The sequence below is a fragment of the Arabidopsis lyrata genome (assembly GCF_000004255.2).
Source record: "Arabidopsis lyrata subsp. lyrata unplaced genomic scaffold ARALYscaffold_2, whole genome shotgun sequence".
In the NCBI taxonomy this organism is placed as follows: Eukaryota; Viridiplantae; Streptophyta; class Magnoliopsida; order Brassicales; family Brassicaceae; genus Arabidopsis; species Arabidopsis lyrata.
Window position 1 is genome coordinate 19011934 of NW_003302554.1, and position 21084 is coordinate 19033017.

The following is a 21084-nucleotide window of genomic DNA, read 5'->3' on the forward strand; positions in this document are numbered from 1 at the left end:
GGATACCAAGGAAGAATTAGTAAGGCTGTGCGGCCCACGGCCCACAGACATATATATGTATATGGACTATCTACGTACAATAATATTATCTTCGTGGACATTTCTTCTCTAAGCTACAAAAATTATTATATCTCTGTATCTCTCTCTCTAGAAGAAGAAGCTACACAGTGGGAAGAAGAAGCTACACAGTGGGAAGAAGAAGCTAAAATGGCGACGCTATCAAAACTAGAGATTGCCTCGACCTTCCTCGCTCCTCGTTCCGCTGCCGCCTTTAACTATCGCTCTTCTTCTGCCGCCGTCTCTGTTTTCTCCAGGCCCAGAGCTACCACCGTTTCCGTCAGAACTACGCCGTCTTTATTCTATTCCCCGGTGGTTCGCCGTCGAAGATTCTCATCTGTCTCTGTCTCAGCTACGCAGACAGAGGATTCCGATGTTACCACTAAGATTCCGCCAGATAACCGGATTCCGGCTACTATTATCACGGGGTTTTTGGGCTCTGGCAAGGTCAGTCAGTGCTTCTCATCTTCATATTTATTATTCTAGGGTTCCTCTATTTTCATGATACTTGGATTAATTATACTGCAATGTTTTTTCCCGGATGACCAGACAACATTGCTGAATCATATACTGACCAGAGATCATGGGAAGCGAATAGCCGTCATCGAGAATGAGGTTAGTTGATTATCCTCGCCTCTATTTATTTACTTATAGTGTTGTTGCTTTCTAATTCATGTTTCCATCTCAGTTTGGTGAAGTTGACATTGATGGGTCACTTGTTGCTTCTAAATCTATTGGAGCAGAGGATATTGTTATGCTCAACAATGGCTGCCTCTGTTGCACTGTTAGGGGTGATCTTGTCAGGATGATTGGAGAATTAGTCAATACCAAGAAAGGAAAGTTCGACCATATTGTCATTGAGACTACAGGTACTTTTTTATTTATCACCACTAAGCTCTTGAGCTACTCATCCTTAAACGAGTATGCTTTTTGTAGGATTGGCAAACCCGGCACCCATTATCCAAACCTTTTATGCCGAGGAAGATATTTTCAATGATGTCAAACTGGATGGCGTTGTTACTCTAGTTGATGCTAAGCATGCTCGTTTGCATCTAGATGAGGTCAAACCCACGGGTGTTGTCAATGAGGCTGTTGAACAAATAGCTTATGCAGATCGTATCATAGTCAACAAGGTAGCCAAAATTTTGACGCACAACTGTCTCAAAGAGAATGTGATAGTTTTCGTGATCTTGAGAGTTTGAATCTTTCTATCATAAGATTCAGGCCGTTCCTCTCTCAAATAGTTTATAGTTTACAAATGACTTCATTTGCACAAATGGTATTGACACGTCCTAAGTGACGGATCCACATGTTTACCTCAATGTATAGGGGTGCATAATCTATTGTTTTTCATTGCCATATCCAATTTCTGAAAAGTGATTGTACTTTGTTACAGACTGATCTTGTTGGTGAGGCGGAATTAGGTTCGGTGGTGCAACGCATAAAGGTCGATCTTACATCTTCTTCATTTTCATGTATTTCACTAGATGTTACTTGTTCCCAGCTTCTATCAGACCATTCTTGGTTATCTTGTTCCATGTTAACGTATTTGCTATGGTTATCTACAGACAATAAACAGCATGGCTCAGATGACGCGGACAAAGTACGGAAACGTTGACTTGGATTATGTTCTTGGAATTGGAGGTTTTGATCTAGAGAGGTCTGCTTCTTATTCAACTTATGATAATATTCAGTTTGGTGTCTTGTAGCTTAACGCAATTATTAAGGTGTTTTTTTTGCTTATCAGAATTGAAAGCTCTGTGAACGAAGACGATAAGGGAGATCACCATGACCACGACCATGACCACGACCATGACCACGACCACCATCACCACGATGAACGTGGTAATTTATTAGGAAAGCTTGATTTGTTATACTGATTGCATGCTCCAGCTTTACAAACATGGATTGTTGGCTCTGGTCTCTCTCAGCAGAACCTAATCAGTCACTGATTCTTAACCGCAGAGCATCACAATCATTCTCACGATCACACCCATGATCCCGGTGTTTCTTCAGTCAGTATAGTTTGCCAAGGAAGCTTAGACCTTGAGAAGGTAATATAGATAATAAGCAGCTTGAAAGGCACAAAAAAGTCTCATATAAAACAACTGTTTGATGAAACCGTATGTTAATCTTCAAATTTTGTTACAACCCATCAGGCAAACATGTGGCTCGGGACGTTACTGATGGAACGCAGTGAAGACATATACAGAATGAAAGGTCTCCTCTCGGTTCACACCATGGAGGAGAGATTTGTGTTTCAAGGAGTCCATGACATATTTCAAGGATCACCAGACCGGTTATGGGGAAGAAACGAGGAGAGAGTGAACAAGATCGTCTTCATTGGTAAGAATTTGAACAGGGAGGAGTTGGAGAAGGGTTTTAAAGCTTGCTTGATTTGATATTTGCACTAGGTGTATGTATGTATACTGAGGAAATAGTCACCAGAGTTGTTGTACTTTGATTTAAGTGCCAAGGGCTATAAACGTCATTGCACTTAGTCCTCCGCGCATCATTATTGTGGCAGAGGTATTCCCTACTTAATAAAAGTTTCATTTCATGATCATCTATTTCAATGTCGATGGCCTGAATGTACGATTTTCGAATTTTCTTTTATTGCAAGTTAAGTAGAGAACGCAATAACAACGGAATGTTACTTGCATCGAATTCCGACACACACATAAAACTGTGAATTCGTTCACATTATAACTAAGCTCAGACAAATCTCAGTGATTGGTCTCTTTATGTTCTTATGTGGATAACAACTTAGAAGTCCACATCTTCTTGGCAACGTAAGGGGTTTCCAAAGGATCTCAGAATCATTTGTCTCCCCTATGATCTAAACAAAGAGCAAGTTTCTTGTGTATTCTTAAATTTTCCAAAAAGTACCTTGCTAATCTGCGATTGAACTACAGACAAAGAATGCATGCTACAAGTGTTCATATTTGAAAGAAAAATAAAACAGATATAAAAAGCAAGTGATAGTCATATTTCCTCACTAGAAATCTCGATGAGAAATTACAAAAGTTTCCACCAAAGTCGATCAAATCAAGATTCAAAATGATTTTAGCTAAAAGACCTTCCATTTTTGTCAAACAACTTGTTGCAATTTCAAGAGTTCTAACATTTTTTTTTTTTGTCATCCGAAATTAAAAAGAGTTCAAAAGAGCCAATCCTGAGGAATGTTGTTTACATAGTTCTAAGATTATTTACCCAAAAATAATTTTAAGGCCATCTTTTGCACCACAAAATATTTAGGATAAAATCGATTAAGACTAATCAGGTCAAAATTTTGGCCTCGAATAACTTTATGGATGTGCATATTTTTAAATTTGGTCATATATTATTCAAATCAAAAATCACATGGTTTTAGTTCAATGGATTTACTTTTTAAAGTTTAGTTGTTAAATTTATTTTAAATTTTAATGAAATTAAAAGAATTTTAGTGAAAATCATTATTATTTTAAAAATGAGTTTAAGTGTTAAATATATATTTCGTGAAAACATGCCGAACTTCGAACACCAAAGTTTACGGACCAACTAATGACATGATGTTTATGCTCGGTTAGTTTTCGACGTTTTGAAAACTTTACACTTAACCTAATTTTTAAAAAGTAATAGAGAAATTAAAATGGTTTTAGTTAAAAATATTTATTATTTTCTTAAAGATTAAGTGTTAAATTATTTTTAAATTTTAGTTAATTTTTTTTTTTAAAATAAGTTTAAGTGTTAAATCTATATTACGTGAAAACATTTCCGAACTTTGAACACCAAAGCTTATGGACCAACTAAGGATAGGATGTCTAGGCGCGGTTTGTTTTCGACGTTTTTAAAATTTAACACTTAAACTAATTTTTAAAAAATAATAGTGAAATTAACATGGTTTTAGTTAAAAACATTTATTATTTTCTAAAAGTTTAAGTGTTAAATTTTTTTTAAAATTTTAGAATTATTATATTTTAAAAATAAGTTTAAGTGTTAAATCTATATTATGTGAAAACATTACCGAACTTCGAACACCAAAGCTTACGGACCAACTAAAGACAGGATGCTTAGGTGTGGTTTGTTTTCGACGTTTTTAAAATTTAACACTTAAACTAATTTCGTTTATGTAATGTTAAAGTGGACTGTTTAGCCCGTTCTTCTAGACTTTTATTTTCTGATGTTATTTTTGTAAACTCTTCTCCTCCTGATTGGGCAACCAATCATGGAGTTGTTTTTTAATGAAGGTGTGGTTGAAAAAAAAAAAAAAATACTTAAAACTAATTTTAAAAAAGTAATAGTGAAATTAACATGGTTTTAGTTAAAAACATTTAATATTTTCGTAAAGTTTAAGTGTTAAATTTGTTTTAAATTTTAGAATTATTATATTTTAAAAATAAGTTTAAGTGTTAAATCTATATTACGTGAAAACATTGCCGAACTTCGAACACCAAAGCTTACGGACCAACTAAGGACAGGATGTCTAGGCGCGGTTTGTTTTCGACGTTTTTAAAATTTATCACTTAAACTAATTTTTAAAAAGTAAAATTTTTTTATTTAGTTAGATGTTTTAGTGAAGGTTTTAAACTAATTAGTTTTAGTTTTACTTAAAATAAATTTTAAATAAAATAAAATAAAAATAAGAATGAAGAAAATAATACCTTAGTGGATTTGATAGCAAAGAAGGCCCATACAAAAATGCCCATGCGAAGCCCACCGTGTGCTTGGAAATTCTGAGAAGCTTTTTTTTTTTTTTTTGTCTTAAGAATTCTAGTACAGGGTCTTGGTGTTTTCCTTCGTTATCCACTTTTTTGCCTCTTAGTCTCCGGTGAAAGCATCTCGGCGGCTAGATCATTATCCGGTGAATTTAGGGCGAACTGAAGTCGAACTTGATTTAGATTGAAGACGACAGAGGAGATGCATCATTCAATCAATGAAACGATGCTATGGTTTCCGCTTCCGATCAATCTAACTCTTACGGATGTTGCAGAGATCATCATATCGGCTTTTACTTCAAACTTGGATCAGCGGAACTCACAGAGTCTCTGTATAAAGACATAATTGGCTCTGCAAAGAAGAAGAAGAAGAAGCGAGAAATAGAGAGTTTTAATTTCTCTCACAAGGAAAGAATTAGAAGAAGCGAGAAAGAGAGTATGTATTTATAAGCAAAGAGGTTCAAAAGAAAAAGGAAATTGCGAATCACAATTAACGGTCACATAAAGATTTCCTTTTTTCCTTTTTTCTGTAATTTCCTTTTTCTTTGTTTCCTTTTTTTCGATGGCTTTATTTCCTTTTTTGTTTTTCTGTGTTAATGTGTGTGAATCCGCTGAGTTTAATTAATTGAAGAATCAACTCATTGTCTGAGTCGATAAGGTTGATGATCCGATCCTCAAAAGTATAATACTAACCACAACACTGTCTTCTTTCATGTTAGTACCATGGTTCATGAGAGTTTTAAATGGAATACTTCAAAGTCCAATGTACGTTGGGACTGGCTGTATCTTCCGCCGAGAGCAACAGAGAGCATCATTGATGGTTTGAAACGAGAAAGGTCGAGACTATCTTTAAGGAAACCAAAAGCTTAGCTATGATAAAGAAAGATGACATCTCTCTCTCTCTTTGCCTATGAATGAAGAATACAACAAATAATATTATGTGATGGAGATGTCTAATCTTTGCTTCTCTTCTCCCAAAGAGATTTGGTTACTCAAAATCTCTTTCGTTTTCCGGTAGCTGATAGTTTAGTTTCTGGTAACTAAAAATGTAGTGGAAGGATTGGCTTTCCCTTCTTATACGAGATTCTGTGTGTGTGTGTGGCATTTGATGTCTCATGTTGGAGACGTGGTCTTGTTTAGAGTGTTTTTGTTTGGTTATGTTCTTCTGTTGATCTTTCTTTATGTAAATCACACAAGACAATAAGAAACAGATACATAGTTACAACTTTTAGCACGTACGCAACAGAAACAACAATTAATGAGAGACGCCTTTGATATTGAATTGAGTTTTGTCCAAACATATCAACGAACAAACAAATAATAACACACAACAGTACATTCAGAAGACGGAATTGTTCTTTTGTCTCTTTGTTCAGAGATGATGTTACAGTTCTGTAGAGAAACATCATTTTTACTGGTCTGTAAGCAATTTCTAACCTGGATAAGAAAGCAACCTCACAGAATTTACATAACTTATCTCCGCAACCTCTTCCTTTCTTCATGTTTGAGAAAAAACAATCCGATTTTATAGTTTTCTTCGCAATTTACAAAGAATGCATGCTACAAGTGTTCATATTTGAAAGAAAAATAAAACAGATATAAAAAGCAAGTGATAGTCATATTTCCTCACTAGAAATCTCGATGAGAATTTACAAAAGTTTCCACCAAAGTCGATCAAATCAAGGTTCAACTTAGCAAAAAAACAAACAACGTCTTGGTCAGACCCAAGATTCATGTCCACAACAAGTCTAAAAGATCTTCCACTTGATTACTGATCAAGTACTTTTGGAATGAACATGTCTTTGTAGATCATTGGTAATAAACTGGATCCATCAGAAACATCCCCGCACGCTGGCTTAAGCATGACAACTTCACACCCACTTGCCCGTTTTGGAATCTTTCTGACTTTGTTCATGACTTCTCCAAAACTTTCATTTAGCATCAGTTTCTTCAAAACTACACTATTCCTTATAAAGTATATTGCTAGTTCCATCTTGCTTGGTATCTCAGTCACTGTGATTGGTGCCTTCAATTGAACAAACTCGAGAGATGATTGAAAACACTGAGGAACAAATGAAAGATTATTCTTCTCCTTCTTTGGAAGGTAGTCAAATTCCTGATGATACAACAAAGGAAAAATTTAGATCTTTATTGGGACATGAATCTCAATATGTTAACACAAAAACATAAGAAAATGATACGCACCAAGTCAAGTGAGTGTAGATTTGGGCAGCAACCAAGAAATGTTGGAAACATTTCCCAAGAAGATTCAGAGAACGTAGCATGCAAACAAGACAAGTTAGAGAACTGAGGTACGGATTCCATTTCCGAGTATTCATGGATCATCTGTTAGAAAGATAGAAACTGTCCATAAGAAAATGAATTGTAACTGAATCAACAAAGCATAATTAATGTTCTCATGTCTACCTCTAGAGTTCGAGCAGAGATTGTCAATTCACGAACTGTGGATATGGCGGTGAGAAAATCATGGATCATAAAATCATCATCCTCCTCCACATCAAAGACAAGATCAATGTTCACCTTTGCACAAGGAGATACATTGTGTATTATGAAACTCTCGGATTGATAATCAGTGATGCTCATGTACTCAAGTTTGGGGGCATCGATTTCAACATCAGGATCTTCACATTCCTCATATTCCTCACGCATAGACTCTAGTTTGAAGCGTCTTAGTGACGGAGAGCGCACACATACAACTCCGAGAAAATCATCATGATGCGTAACTATGATTAATTCGTCGAGAACAGAGCAACTTGATATGAGTGCCTCAAGAATTGATTCTCCGTCAAACTTGACAGCCTCGAGATGCATAGTCTTGAGGCAAGGTAAAGAAACCAATTCTGATAGAGGCGCATCGAAGACTACACCATAGAGAGTTAAATTCACCAGAGTCGCACATGAGTAGAGGGAGAGAGGCATCCGGACTGACTCTTCCTCAGTATTAACCTTACTCAGAAGAGTAAAATCACAAACTCCACGATTGACCACAAGATCGATCCGAGACACGAAAGCAGAGTGAAAATGCTCTTCAACATTGTAAATCCACTTGAACCTCTTCATCTTTAGATTTTCATCAGACTCCACAAAGCTATCAAAGAAATCCTCCAAGTCCCATTCATCAGTGAATTTACTGGAGTCCAAGTCCAAGGCAGGCACGTGTTTCCAGAGATTTCTCCATCGCTTTGACATAACGCTTGTGCTAACCGATTCCTTGGTAGAGACTTTCGAGAGGATCTGACGTAGCAAATCATCTGGTAAACCACTAATCCAATCGGATTCCGTCAACTTGCTCTTCTTTACAGAGGTTTTAGCCATGGTTCCTCTGCCTAAACCCTAATATTTTACACGGAATAAATGCTCTGTATGAAAATTGAATCGTTTTGGATAAAATCATCAGAGTATAATACTCTGTTACCAAAAAGTCTAAAGAGGTCTCTAGAAAGAAATAAACAGTGATATTTATTTATAAGGGTACTGAAATTACTTACTGATGATATTGGTCTTTTACTGCGTCCGCCGTTCATACCTACGAAGGAGATGACGGCGAGAGAAAGAGAGAGAGGAAGAAGAAGAAGACTTCGACTATGAAAACACCGTCTATATAATTCGCCGGCGAAAGGGCACGGAGGGTTTCTCGCTCGCTTTCTGACTTGTGTTGACAATTTTGTATGGTATATATATTCAAAATCAAAGAGTCACGCCCCTTGGTAAGTAATATAATAACTGCCCCTTTTTCTTTGCTTGACCTTCATTGACCTTTTTAATGGTGATTTTATTATATTTAATGATAATTAAATTAATGATAAAAAGGTTAATTTACGGCAATCTGAAAAGACCACTCGTAGAAATGTAATGATTACTTTTGGTCTTCCTTTTAAATCTCTCATTCAGCGTTACAGAATTTAAATTTTTGAATAAATATACTTGAAAATATATAAATATTAATGCTTACTATAGATAATAAAAATTAGTAATTTTTATACACCTACAATCTTTTACAAAATCGAAAATACAACATATTTTTGATTTTTCATGAATAAATGATAATAAACTATTGTGTTAAATGATATAATTAACAATAGATCAAGTATATAAAAAAGGTTGAGATGAAATGGTTAGATACAAATAATAAAAATCTCTTACTAATAAAAGAAGCTCATTGAGACTTCTCAATGTGTTCACATCAGCTTCTCTATCAAGTCCTCTGAAGATGCCACATCATCTCACTCTAAATTCTCAAAAAAAACCCATCAATTCATTCCAAATCATGCCACATCAGCTTTCGCAAATACCTCTTCCTCTCCTCCTCAAAAAAACGTTACGCCACAAGACCCTAATAAATCAAAGTTTGAAACCTAAAACCTATCGTCTTTCACAATGCTACGATCTCTTTGGTTTCAAACTTCGTTCATATCCTATGGTTTCCCACTCTCTCAGTCAATCAAAGTATCATTTTCAAATCGGAAGACTGTCATCTCTGAGACAAGGGATCGATAGTATGATCGCTAGCTGCATAGGCAGCCAAAAACTATCTGGTCCGACGGGAACATGTTGCAGACGAGGGATGTGGGGAAATCGGATCGTGCTGATCGTGAGATGTTGGTTCGTCAAGTTCTTGCGATAGCTATTAGGATAATTACAAGTTTCTTTCTGCTATTATGGAACGGCTTGATAGGTGTGTATCTTCGAATTCATTATCTCTATTTCAGGTTTCTCTTACACTCTTTAAAAATTAACATACATCTGAATCAGAATGTTAAATATTCGATGGATAGATGATTTTGACACAAATTTTAATGATTGTTTTGTGTTTATTGTAGAGTTGGAATGCAGGTTCCGAAAATTTAAGAATGGTTTCAGAATTAGAATCTTCAAGCTGATGTTCAAGCTGCTACAAGAGCTTCGTCCACTTTGGTTAATGCCTCTCGTGATTTTGTTGAGGTTTGGCTTTTAAAAAAAATAAAAATAAATTAGCAATCTGTTTGCAAGATTGTTTCTAATACTTCATTTCTCTGTTACAGCGTGTCTTCATGATTACAATAAACATACCTAGAACACAAACTAACGATTTTGAAAGATATCATTGAGATTACCAAACCAAGAAGGTAAGTTAAAAGACAGTTTAAATTATAAATTAACAATATGTATAGTCACAAGCACTAATTGGTTACTATATTTTGCAATTTTTTAAGGATGGCTTTCTTGTAAGGACCACATGGTTCTATAAAATCAACTTTACTTCTTACTTTCGCACGAAAACTTATTAAGAGTATTAATGTTAGTTAACCCGTGAAGTGAAAAGCTGTTCTCATATATATCACTTTTATCTTATGTTAGTTATCTCTTTTTGTTTAGTAGTCACATGCATGTGTCTTAATGGTTTGTAAGTTGATCATATGGGAAGGATCGTATGATGCATCTTGAGCCTTGGTTGGATTTTCCTTTACCTGAAGAGGAAGGCAACTTTGATGGTAAGTTTTCATTTCAGATATTCGTTGGACATGTAAAATTGCTTCTGGTTTTTGAGTTTAGAAAACTTATTCTATATATAAACTCGAAATTTGTTCTAATCACTGAGATTTTGATTATTCCTTGTGAAGATTAAGTTGACTTTTTGTGTATAATATTGCTTTTGTTTCAGTCCAGCAAAACCATGAAAGAATCAGAAAAATACTACTACGATTCGGATTCCTGCAGGATATGATTTCCATTGTGTGAGGCCTTCCATATGAAGCAATCAAGTTTTTTACGTGTATGCTTTTGTGAAACTTGCAAATAAGTTACATGATAATCATAGGCTATTATAGAAAACAATATCCCAAGTAGTGTGTTTGTAGAGTAAGCAATATCCATGCCTTTACCACATGAGTAGCGCGGCAAGGATCGGTTTCTGTGGCCTACAAGCCATGATATATATGGGGTTAAGTTCTCTTCTCATCACACCTGGGACCAGATTCGAGAGCACCACCTTTTAGTACCTTGGAGATTAGTACATATACATTTTCAGTACCCGTTTATGAATTACACATTTACACATTTTAACATAAACAAAAAAAATGTAGAGTACGCAATCTTCAATTATCAATTACCAATTACCAATTATCCCCTAATAAAAATAAAAAAGATAATGGGAGAGTTGGAAACTAATGTTAATTGGAAACTCATTGATGGGCCACATAAAAAAAAAAAAGAGCAGCTCATTGATTTATAAATAGTAGGCCCATTAAGAGTCCATGGACTCGTATAAACACCATCTAAATCTGATAGCCGACTTGAAGAAAACTCCGGGTCGGTCAGTGACCCGACTAATTTATCTCAATCACCGATCGATTCGAGAGATGTGCAAAATTTGTTGATATGAAGCTCTAATAGAAGTTGCTGAATTCGATTATAAAATCAAAAAGATGATAGTTACGTTGAGTATGTTTCAAAGCGATGGTAGCGCAAAAGATAATTAATATCAGCGGAAGGGAAAAGCTTCGGAATTGGAGGAAGAAGCTGAGGAAAAGCTTTGGCTCTGGTGGGTACAGAGGAGAGATATAACCGTAATTTGTTTAAGATTATATGAGATTGATTCTGATTTGTTGGCATAAATATCGAAACCATTTATTTAGGTAGTCAACAACACGTCCGTACGTAAATTTTTTAAAAAACAACAACATTCGTTGGTCTCGAGAATTAGTCTTCTTCTTGATGCGGCAGCGGCTGCGGTTGAGAGAGGCTTTTGATTTTTATAGGGATAATATTTTTAGTGTTGTGTAGATATTTTTAGAATTTATTATAGCAGATGAAAGAGATCAAGTTAACAAGCAGATGAAAATACAAGTTCACAAATCCATCTTTCGAATAGAACAAGATTTAGGATCTCACTTGTTTTGTTGGTGGGTTTGCTAAACACCTAGACAGCAGAAAAGAGAAGTAGAACATCATTTTCAGGTTTTGGTAATGACCCCACTAAACAAAATCTAAAACAGCTCCTCGAATCAACACATTCATTATTCTTCAGGAGAAGATCCTGAAAAGAAAACCGCCATGTGTGGCAAAGAAGGGAGCAAATTAAAGACGAGAGATTCAACAGCCATTAGCTTGATCAATATGTTCAGCGACGGTCCTGATGAATCCTTCAACGGGTCTCCTATTGTGTCACCTATCACCGCTGCCTTGTGTGGCTCTGACCCTTTCGGTCCTAAGCTCCTCGCGTGCTCTGATGCACCGGCCTGCACACAGTTTCGCAATCGTTAAATTTCTTTGATTTGTTTGGTTTTCACGCAATTCTCAAAAGGCTTCCTTACCTCAATGTACTTCTTGGCATTGTCCCACGCTCCACCAGTGTTAGATGCGGATATCGCAATCTGTTTAGATAAACAGGTTATCTCAATAAAAGTCTAAAAGTTTATATCACAAGATACCGATATGGAAATGAGGAGAAGAAAACCGGAAACTCGAAGGTTTACTGGTTCACAAGCTTTATTACCTGAACTCCGGAGATAAGGGAGCCAGCGAGGACCCCTGAGAGGGTCTCAACGCCGAAGAAGAAACCAACAATCAAAGGCGTTAGCATGACAAGGCAACCGGGGGGAATCATTTCCTTGATGGAAGCATCAGTTGAGATCTTGACGCAGGTTTACCTACGGTTATGTGCACGTTTCTTACTATACAACTTTTTATACGAACCGTTCAACTTTAATTTACCACCGATCCAACGATTTGTAACGTGTTGCTAGTCTTGAAACTTTTTATCGCGGTGGATAGGATATAATGCCACGTCACATACACGTGGCTTAGGGCATATGCAACGCAATAACTTTTGTAATGATCTTAGAATTAAAATATTAGAAAATAAGTAAATAGTAGAAGAACAGGTGAGTAAAAGTTCTTGCCCAAGAACTGTTCTTCCTCAAGTCTTAGTGCCACGTAAACTTTTTTGGTTTGTTTTAGTGTAGTATTCTCTGCATTTAATTCATAGCTTTTATTTTAATAATAAAACCATTTTTAAGATCTATCTAAGGTGATATACCTTTAAAGATGGTCTTAGGCTCACTAAATAAAATGTTCGAAACTCTCTCTCACTATAGAAGAAGCCTTGTCGTATTTTACCTTTTTCTTCTCGTATACTGGACTAAAAGATAAAACATTTGAGCTATTTTGGTTTCGGATTTCAATCATCAATCCAATGATCTGTTTCAGAATGGATTTGCTGAATTTTCCTGAGTCCAAAATATGTTCATTTCAGTATTAGTCAGGAAACATTGAAAAAGGAAACCAATCAATTATTTTCAATTAAATTATGGGACCTTTATTATTATATAGTCAATGTGAATTGGATCGTTTCGCTTCATTACGGTATCGGTTCGGGAAGGTTGAATTTTTATATATTAATACAATGATACAGTGCAAGTCTAGTCAACACTCTCATCTTTCTCCAACTTACGTCTACTTTTCTTGTTTTTTTTCTTCCTCGACGTCTACATTCATACCATGCCGTAAAAGGTCATATACACTTATATCTTTGTACGTGTCTCAAGTGCCGTTCGTGGCTTCGTGCTACCTAATCAATCATCAAGTCATCAGATAACCCAAAAAAAAAAAAAAATAGAACAGTAGACTTCTTTTTTTTTTCCCTCAAACAGTAGAACAGTAGACTTTTGCAGAGTAATTAATAATATCTGAACAAATATTATGTAACAATCTTGGTCCTGCGACCATGTCATATATTTTCAGTCCCATCCAGAAGTATATAACTTCCAACTAGCTGAAACAATTTATGTGTCACTCATGCAGCGCAGTGCGTCTATGCGTGACAAAGATGCGGCGCATTCTCGATGAGTTGTTTACGCTCCTCCACAGCATGATAGACTAGCGATGGTCATGGGAAAGAGGAGAAGAGGTTTAATTATGAATGAAACCAAAATTGGAAATATTCACTAAATGACGATTTCGTAATCTCAGCTTAACATTTATAGGCGTTAACATCATAGAGAGTTCCTTTTTGAAAGTTTGACTCTGTGGTTAAGATATTAATCAAAAATCTTCTATCCATAATTCTATATAGTATGTAAATTAATTACCCAAATCTCTTCAAACGACATTAAAGTTGGTTCTTATCAGCTCTATATATATAGCTACTCATATTTTTGTTTGCTAAGTATTAATATTATCTCCAAGCGACTGTTTGATATCAAGGCCAAAATCATATATACATAATACCACTACGATCAAATAAAGAGAGAGTTCTTTGTTAAAAATGATATTGTATTACACCCAAAAAAAAAAAAAAAAAATTATATTGTACTACATCAAATAAATTTTTCTTCCAGACTAGCTATAGAAGATATTTCAAAACAAACAATAGATTCCTTTAATATCTTCAAATTAAATTATAAAATTAACATAAAAATTAAAAGAAACTACATGCATATTTGTACAAAAGTAATATTGGCTACAAAGTAAATCATATTTTACCTCTTAACAAGTAAAATAATTTAAAATGATCAAAATATGCAAAATCATTTTTTTTAACAATCCATAACTTGGCAATTTAAAGTGGCATAAATTCGATGAATTATTAGCTAGCCGGTGGTTAGAATTGAATATACGATAATGTTCTAAGAAAAGTTGGTTGATGAAAATATTCATACCGATCCATCCAACCTATGTTGCTATTACAATGGACATATGATATATATTAGGGCCGGCCTCATAATATTATTGGTAAAATCAGGTCACCAAATTTACGAGCAGTAGTAGATAACCATTTTTTGTTTTTGGTAGGAACTATGAATTAGATAAGCCCATTTTATCCATATCTTTTTATTTAAGAAAAGCGAAGCTGCTAGCTACACGTTAATTATGGGTCCGTTTTTTCAAGATAACAAGGGCCAGCCGTTAAATTGAATTTAAATCTCATATATTTTCATTTATAAAATAGCTTCAGACAAGCAGGACTAAAAAATAAAATAACCAGATCTGTGAACGGAGACAGAGACATACTAGTATGAGTTTGTTCAAAGTCAACGATAGAAACGGTTACAAGATCATCGAATGACAGAGAGACACGTGGCAGATGGAGCTGAATTTAAGTTGGGATGATCTCATAATCTTGACCATCCACCAATAAAAAGCTTGAGTAAATGCGTAGATGGATAAAAAACGGTGAAGTTTCCAACAAAATCTCTGATTCAGCTTTCTATAATCAGTCGTTCCCATTATCTCTCTCTATTCATATTATAGATTATAGATAGTTGTATCCTCTCAACGATCTTTCTTCTTTAACAAAGCATTATTCTTCACCTTTACCACACAAAAAAAAAAGAAAGAGAAATGGCCAAAGAAAATGGTTTTATAGGATCAATCGATCAAGGAACCACCAGCACCAGATTCATCATCTACGACCACCATGCTCGTGCTGTTGCATCTCATCAAGTCGAGTTCACTCAGTTCTATCCCGAAGCTGGGTATAATTAATCTCTCTCTCTGCCTTTTTTTTGGGTTTAAATTCATTGGTTATGACAAGTAGGTGAGACTTATTTATGGTGGATGATCCCGATCTTGTCTGATTGCAAACTATTTCCGTATCTCCATCCATCAAACCAAAGTTTTTTTTTTTTTTCCAAATTACATTCTCGATCATCTCCAAGATCCATGGATTAGTCAAATCCCTGCTCTTGTTTAGTGGTATTTGATATATCTTGTTGTTGAAGTCTGTGATTTTTTTTTTGTGATTGAAGATGGGTGGAACACGATCCTATGGAGATACTGGAAAGTGTGAAAGTGTGCATTGCAAAGGCTCTCGACAAAGCCACTGCCGATGGACACAACGTCGACGGCGGCTTGAAGGCCATTGGGCTGACAGATCAGAGAGAGACAACTGTTGTTTGGAGCAAATCCACTGGCCTTCCTCTCCACAAAGCTATTGTGTGGATGGATGCTCGTACCAGTTCCATCTGCAGGTACATAATACATACTTTCTTTTTTTTTTTTAATCAAATTCATGGGTTGATCCCTTTCTTTGTTTTCTGTTCTGTCTTCTTGTATGGTTTGTCTACTATATCATCATCTTCATGGTTGCTGAGGGATTTGGTTTCTGATGAAAGCCTTTTTCATGATCTTCACAGGAGACTAGAAAAAGAACTCTCGGGAGGAAGATCCCATTTTGTGGAGTCTTGTGGCTTGCCAATAAGCACATATTTCTCTGCCATGAAGCTGCTTTGGCTCATGGAGAATGTGGATGACGTCAAAGACGCTATCAAGAAAGGTGATGCCATCTTTGGCACTATCGACACATGGTTGATCTGGAACATGACTGGTGGTGTGGATGGCGGCCTACATGTCACTGATGTCACCAATGCCTCTCGCACAATGCTCATGAACCTCAAAACCTTGAACTGGGACCAGGACACTTTGAAGACACTTGGCATACCAGCTGAAATCTTGCCTAAGATTGTGAGCAATTCAGAAGTGATTGGAGAAATCTGCAAAGGCTGGCCTATTCCCGGTATCAAGATTGCTGGATGTCTTGGTGATCAGCATGCCGCGATGTTGGGACAAGCTTGCAGAAAAGGCGAGGCCAAGAGTACATATGGAACCGGCGCTTTCATTCTTCTCAACACCGGAGAAGTGCCAATCAAATCAGGCCATGGACTTCTGACCACACTGGCCTACAAGCTCGGGCCTCAAGCACATACCAACTATGCACTGGAGGGTTCGATTGCCATAGCAGGAGCTGCTGTTCAGTGGCTTAGAGACAGCCTTGGGATAATCAAAAGCGCCTCTGAAATCGAAGATTTGGCAGCAATGGTAGATTCTACAGGAGGAGTGTACTTTGTGCCAGCGTTCAATGGCTTGTTTGCGCCTTGGTGGAGAGAGGACGCACGCGGTGTTTGCATTGGAATCACGAGGTTCACCAACAAGTCTCACATTGCTCGGGCAGTACTGGAGAGCATGTGTTTCCAAGTGAAAGACGTCCTTGACTCCATGAACAAAGATGCAGGTGAAAAGGGTTCCCTAGATAACGAGAAAGGGGAGTTCTTGCTCAGAGTTGATGGTGGTGCCACAGCTAATAACCTTCTGATGCAGATTCAGGTATGTTCTGATCTCTGCTCTTTTTCTCGTATGAATCTGATTCTGATGATTGTGTAGTTTTGTTCGAACGTTAATCTCATTCTCTTGTCATCTCCTTCAAAATGTTGCAGGCTGATTTGATGGGGAGTCCGGTGGTGAGGCCTGTGGACATAGAGACAACAGCACTAGGAGCAGCCTATGCAGCTGGGTTGGCTGTGGGATTCTGGAAGGAAGCAGACATATTCGAGTCAGGAGAGAAGGCGAAGAACTCCAAAGTTTTCAGACCTGCTATGGAAGAAGAAACCAGGAAGAAGAAAGTGGCGTCTTGGTGCAAAGCAGTGGAAAGAACATTTGATCTCGCTGATCTCTCTATCTAAAACTTGAATCATTTGATCACTGAGATTACTTCTTATTTACCACAGTTGGGCTCTGTTTTCCAAGTCTTATTATGTTTAACGTCTAATATATGTTGAGTAAACCGTCTTTGAATGATTTATATATCAATGCTTAATTCTGTTGGAAGTAAGATTGCATTTGCATCATAATAAGACATGAGAGAGCTTGTGGTCAAACCCTTAAATTTGCAGAAACATCAACAGATGACAGCAATAAAGATGTATAACCTGCATTATCTCAATAATCTAACTCAGTAACTGAACCCAAAGTTATCCTTTGGGACGCCATACACATAAGTAATACTGTCCCAAACAATCGAAACTAGTGAAGTGGCTACACAAATCACAGTTTAGCTTGTGGAATAGCTATCATTTCTCCAAAAAGCCATTGGGTAACATGTGGTAGATGTTGGTTATGACTTGATTAAAAGATATTGACTGGGTAAGAATAATAAACGACACATGGTCGATCAAAGTGGTGTTTTTGTCAACTCTTCTCCTTTGACAAATAGCATTCAATGTAGTAACGTTCAAAAACTCATCCCCTACGTCAAGCCCTCTCTGAATATATATATATATGAGTCATTATCATTCACGATGCAAAGTTGTTGTTTTTCTGCTTAGATCACAGGTTTGTTTTGTTTTTCTCTTAAACTTTCATACTTTTCATAGATAGAAAAAACTTACAACATCTCTTAAACACATATATAGAGATTGCACACTTGCACACATAGTTTCTTTGCCATAACTCTAGATACTAGGATCACTTACACAAGCAACACCACTTGTGTATAGGTTCCAGCAACTCCTAACAACTCTTTACTATTCAGACCTAACAGCTTCTCTTGTTATTCTAACTTGGTACTTAGCTAACTTAAGAGTACATCAAGTCTACGAATGGGTCACAACAAAAACCATCTAGACATTTTCTGTTGGGCCAAAAACCAAATCTGCAGGCCCAAACACATCTTAACCCAAAACAACTAAACCTTGACTTCTTCTTCTACGTTTCCTTTCGTCAACCTTCGACGCTTCTTCTCTCTTTCTAGATTCTGGGTTTCATCACACCAACCCACCTCTTTACTCCCTTGTTCTTCATTCCTTTCTCATTGACATCGTTCTTCTTCTTTGCAGGATCAATCGGAGAGTTCAATCTCAACACTCCCTCTTGAGCTCTTCGATTGATATCTAGATTTGATTTTAAAACAGTGAAATTTGATACCTTTGGTTTCAGTTGAACGAACGCAGATTTCACCGGAGGTGCTCTTCTTAGTGCATCAGCATAGCTCACAGGTACTTTCAATTTCATTGTCTTTCTTTCATTTGAGATCTCCATTGGACTTGCTTCTTCGGTTTTCGTTGCTCCCTCTGAAGTCATAGCCTTCTTACTTTCTCGCTTCTCTTCTTCTTCATCTAACTTCAGCCTTTTCTTAGGTTTCATTGCTCCCTTTTGAGCTTTTATCTCCTCAATCTTGTTCTGTTCTGCCTCAGTCCCAACTAACCTCACTTTAGTCTTCTTTTGCAGATACTCGGAATTGAAATCGATGCCTCCAAACTTGACTGCACTTGATTTTTCAATTAGAGGTAAATCTCTTACCTCTTCCTTGTTTTGCTTTTGAAACTTTAGCGTCTGGTTCTTGACTTCACTTTTGCCAATGATTTCCTTCTTTTGAAACCCGAATCCTTTATACTTTGACACTTGATTCTTCTTCTCTATTTCTTGATTCTTTTCTGCATCCTTTTTGCAGGTCTCTTCTCTAGTCCACTTTTGCTCCCTCTCAATCTTAGGTGAGCATTCAACTTTCTCCATCGTGTCTCCTTTTAACACCACATTGTTCAGCTTGGTTCCTTGAACCACATATTTGGTTTCTTTAGCTTTGTTTTCTTCTTTTCCAAGTTCAGAACCACTCTGGTTCTTACCTTTACTCACTGATTTTCCTTTCACTGCATCAGCTCCGATCTTCTTTGGTTGATACATCACAGATTTGTTCTTCTCTTCAGCTTTTTTCTCAGTACACCAAGATTGCATCATCTTTTGATTTTCGACTTCAGTGTGTCCAGCATCTTGACGACCAGATTCAACATTTTCTTTCGCAACCACCATTGTAGCTTCTTCATTTGCTGACATTTTTAGATGGAAACTCTTCTTGATCATTGGTATCTCTGCTATCTTTCTCCCAGCTGGATCATGAATGGTACAGCCTCTTTGATCGAAGGTAACATCATAGTCATTTTCAATCATTTGAGAAACACTTAATAGATTTTTGGTGATCTGTGGAACTAGAAGAACATCTCTGATGATTCTCTTGTCCTTTTTTGTCATGACTTCAATGTCTCCTTTTCCTTTTGTTGTCAGCACAGCTCCATTACCTACACGTATAGGAACATTGAAGCTTGTGTTGAGATTTGAGAATAGCTTTTCATCTGAAGACATATGATTTGTGCATCCACTATCAATGAGCCAGACATTCTCTCCAGGTGATTCTTGATCCTCTTGTCTTGCAGTAAACATGTGGTAGCTTTCTTCTGCTTCATTGTCTTCTTGGTTGACTTGTGCTTGTTCTCCATTCTTGACTTTGCAGTCTTTTATTAGATGACCCACTTTGCCACAGTGAAAACAACTCCAATTCCTAGTGTCTCTGTTTTTGTTGAAATCAGGTCTGATTTTTCCACTCTTAATCCAACATACATCTTCATTGTGATTATCTCTTTTGCAGTAACCACACCATCTTTTTGCTCTGTAACTCGTTTGACCTGAATTCTCTTTGTTCTTGTCTTCCACATTTAAACTTCTGAACCGTGCATGAAAGGCTCCTTCTGCATCTTCTTCATCTTCAGGGAAGAATTTCTTTTCATGTGCCTCAAGAGATCCAAGCAGCTCAGCATAGGTAACTGTTTGTAAATCCTTAGTTTCTTCCATTAAGGATGACAGACCAGCATAACTTTTTGGCATAGAGGCTAGCATTTTTACCACTAAATCAAAGTTTGATTTCCCTTCACCTAGAGCTCTCATCTAATTTGCTACAGCCTGAATCCTATCCGAGTAAGTCTTAACTTTCTCCCCTTCTTTCATTTTCAAGTTTTCAAATTCCCTTCTTAAAGACTGAAGTCTAACAGTTTTAACTTTCTCATTACCTTGGTAAGAGTGCTCCAGGAGTTTCCATGCTTGGTGTGATGAAGATGCAGAGAGGATCTTGTCAAAGACCACATCAGCCACAGCATGCTGAATAATTTGGAGAGCAGCAGTGTCTTTAGCTTTTAGGGCCTTCAGGGCAGCATCTTTTCCTTTATCTGGAGTTTCAGTTGATTGAGTTGTAGCTTCTGGTACTCCATCTTTGACGACTTCCCATAGATCTTTATTCAAGAGTGTAGTTTTCATTCTTGCAGCCCAGAACTCATAGTTCTGACCATCAAAGACTGCAACCAGTTGAGAGGACTGCAAGTTCAACGCCATGTGAGTTCTTCCTTTACTTTGACTTTTCTTCTTCTTATCTTAAACAGGTTCCAAGAACAAGATGAGCTCTGATACCATGTTGTTTTTCTGCTTAGATCACAGGTTTGTTTTGTTTTTCTCTTAAACTTTCATACTTTTCATAGATAGAAAAAACTTACAACATCTCTTAAACACATATATAGAGATTGCACACTTGCACACATAGTTTCTTTGCCATAACTCTAGATACTAGGATCACTTACACAAGCAACACCACTTGTGTATAGGTTCCAGCAACTCCTAACAACTCTTTACTATTCAGACCTAACAGCTTCTCTTGTTATTCTAACTTGGTACTTAGCTAACTTAAGAGTACATCAAGTCTACGAATGGGTCACAACAAAAACCATCTAGACATTTT

The 21084-nt window shown here is 36.7% G+C and overlaps 5 protein-coding genes and 2 long non-coding RNA genes across 14 annotated transcripts; 5 read left to right on the forward strand and 2 right to left on the reverse strand.

The window, feature by feature from the left end:
• The first annotated feature begins 15 nt into the window (after window positions 1-15).
• Window positions 16-2623, forward strand: LOC9323890 (COBW domain-containing protein 1). The gene is made up of 9 exons (XM_021034218.1): window positions 16-504; window positions 607-672; window positions 746-926; window positions 994-1190; window positions 1454-1504; window positions 1626-1717; window positions 1805-1902; window positions 2023-2111; window positions 2217-2623. The coding sequence occupies exons 1-9, from the start codon at window positions 208-210 to the stop codon at window positions 2457-2459; spliced, it is 1314 nt and encodes a 437-aa protein (XP_020889877.1). The 5' UTR covers window positions 16-207; the 3' UTR covers window positions 2460-2623.
• A 2362-nt stretch (window positions 2624-4985) lies between these two features.
• Window positions 4986-5981, forward strand: LOC110224234. The gene is given in 4 exon segments (XM_021010108.1): window positions 4986-5108; window positions 5386-5434; window positions 5437-5493; window positions 5496-5981. Coding segments are annotated over 4 exon segments (402 nt in total). The 3' UTR covers window positions 5669-5981.
• A 370-nt stretch (window positions 5982-6351) lies between these two features.
• On the reverse strand, window positions 6352-8641 carry LOC110230687 (F-box/FBD/LRR-repeat protein At1g80470). Its single transcript, XM_021034217.1, has 4 exons — window positions 8264-8641; window positions 7182-8108; window positions 6960-7100; window positions 6352-6870 (listed from the first exon to the last, which is right to left on the reverse strand). Exons 1-4 carry the CDS (start codon window positions 8297-8299, stop codon window positions 6523-6525), a joined length of 1452 nt encoding a protein of 483 aa, XP_020889876.1. The 5' UTR covers window positions 8300-8641; the 3' UTR covers window positions 6352-6522.
• Window positions 8642-8978: 337 nt separating this feature from the next.
• On the forward strand, window positions 8979-10857 carry LOC110231109. Of its 2 annotated transcripts, none has more exons than XR_002334204.1 (5): window positions 8979-9450; window positions 9596-9716; window positions 9797-9880; window positions 10131-10246; window positions 10417-10857. It is a non-coding gene; the product is annotated as an uncharacterized LOC110231109 (long non-coding RNA). The 2 variants fall into 2 exon arrangements; XR_002334203.1 differs by having other exon boundaries at window positions 10134-10246.
• Window positions 10858-11534: 677 nt separating this feature from the next.
• Window positions 11535-12532, reverse strand: LOC9323892 (pyrophosphate-energized vacuolar membrane proton pump 1). The gene is made up of 3 exons (XM_002889245.2): window positions 12250-12532; window positions 12068-12127; window positions 11535-11992 (listed from the first exon to the last, which is right to left on the reverse strand). The coding sequence occupies exons 1-3, from the start codon at window positions 12358-12360 to the stop codon at window positions 11771-11773; spliced, it is 393 nt and encodes a 130-aa protein (XP_002889291.2). The 5' UTR covers window positions 12361-12532; the 3' UTR covers window positions 11535-11770.
• Window positions 12533-14871: 2339 nt separating this feature from the next.
• Window positions 14872-17361, forward strand: LOC9325355 (glycerol kinase). The gene is made up of 4 exons (XM_021034728.1): window positions 14872-15229; window positions 15503-15724; window positions 15890-16856; window positions 16967-17361. The coding sequence occupies exons 1-4, from the start codon at window positions 15096-15098 to the stop codon at window positions 17210-17212; spliced, it is 1569 nt and encodes a 522-aa protein (XP_020890387.1). The 5' UTR covers window positions 14872-15095; the 3' UTR covers window positions 17213-17361.
• An 884-nt stretch (window positions 17362-18245) lies between these two features.
• LOC110230800 lies at window positions 18246-20952 on the forward strand. 7 transcript variants are annotated; one of them, XR_002333966.1, is made up of 8 exons: window positions 18246-18523; window positions 18756-18814; window positions 18979-19018; window positions 19184-19446; window positions 19592-20118; window positions 20215-20273; window positions 20375-20684; window positions 20732-20952. It is a non-coding gene; the product is annotated as an uncharacterized LOC110230800 (long non-coding RNA). The 7 variants fall into 7 exon arrangements; XR_002333967.1 differs by having other exon boundaries at window positions 20235-20273; XR_002333962.1 differs by having other exon boundaries at window positions 19592-19708; window positions 19813-20273.
• Window positions 20953-21084: the final 132 nt, after the last annotated feature.

Bases quoted from the DNA above. Each gene is read 5' to 3' on its own strand.
- LOC9325355 (XM_021034728.1), top strand. From the start codon at position 15,096: ATGGCCAAAGAAAATGGTTTTATAGGATCAATCGATCAAGGAACCACC. The intron at 15,725-15,889 runs GTACATAATACA...TGATCTTCACAG, and splicing joins CGTACCAGTTCCATCTGCAG to GAGACTAGAAAAAGAACTCT. The intron at 16,857-16,966 runs GTATGTTCTGAT...AAAATGTTGCAG, and splicing joins ACCTTCTGATGCAGATTCAG to GCTGATTTGATGGGGAGTCC.
- LOC9323892 (XM_002889245.2), bottom strand. From the start codon at position 12,360: ATGATTCCCCCCGGTTGCCTTGTCATGCTAACGCCTTTGATTGTTGGT. The intron at 12,128-12,249 runs GTAATAAAGCTT...TTATCTAAACAG, and splicing joins CCCTTATCTCCGGAGTTCAG to ATTGCGATATCCGCATCTAA. The intron at 11,993-12,067 runs GTAAGGAAGCCT...AACTGTGTGCAG, and splicing joins ATGCCAAGAAGTACATTGAG to GCCGGTGCATCAGAGCACGC.
- LOC9323890 (XM_021034218.1), top strand. From the start codon at position 208: ATGGCGACGCTATCAAAACTAGAGATTGCCTCGACCTTCCTCGCTCCT. The intron at 1,505-1,625 runs GTCGATCTTACA...GGTTATCTACAG, and splicing joins CGGTGGTGCAACGCATAAAG to ACAATAAACAGCATGGCTCA. The intron at 1,903-2,022 runs GTAATTTATTAG...TCTTAACCGCAG, and splicing joins CCATCACCACGATGAACGTG to AGCATCACAATCATTCTCAC.
- LOC110230687 (XM_021034217.1), bottom strand. From the start codon at position 8,299: ATGAACGGCGGACGCAGTAAAAGACCAATATCATCA. The intron at 8,109-8,263 runs GTAAGTAATTTC...GTAAAATATTAG, and splicing joins GTAAAAGACCAATATCATCA to GGTTTAGGCAGAGGAACCAT. The intron at 7,101-7,181 runs GTAGACATGAGA...TCTTTCTAACAG, and splicing joins TCTCTGCTCGAACTCTAGAG to ATGATCCATGAATACTCGGA.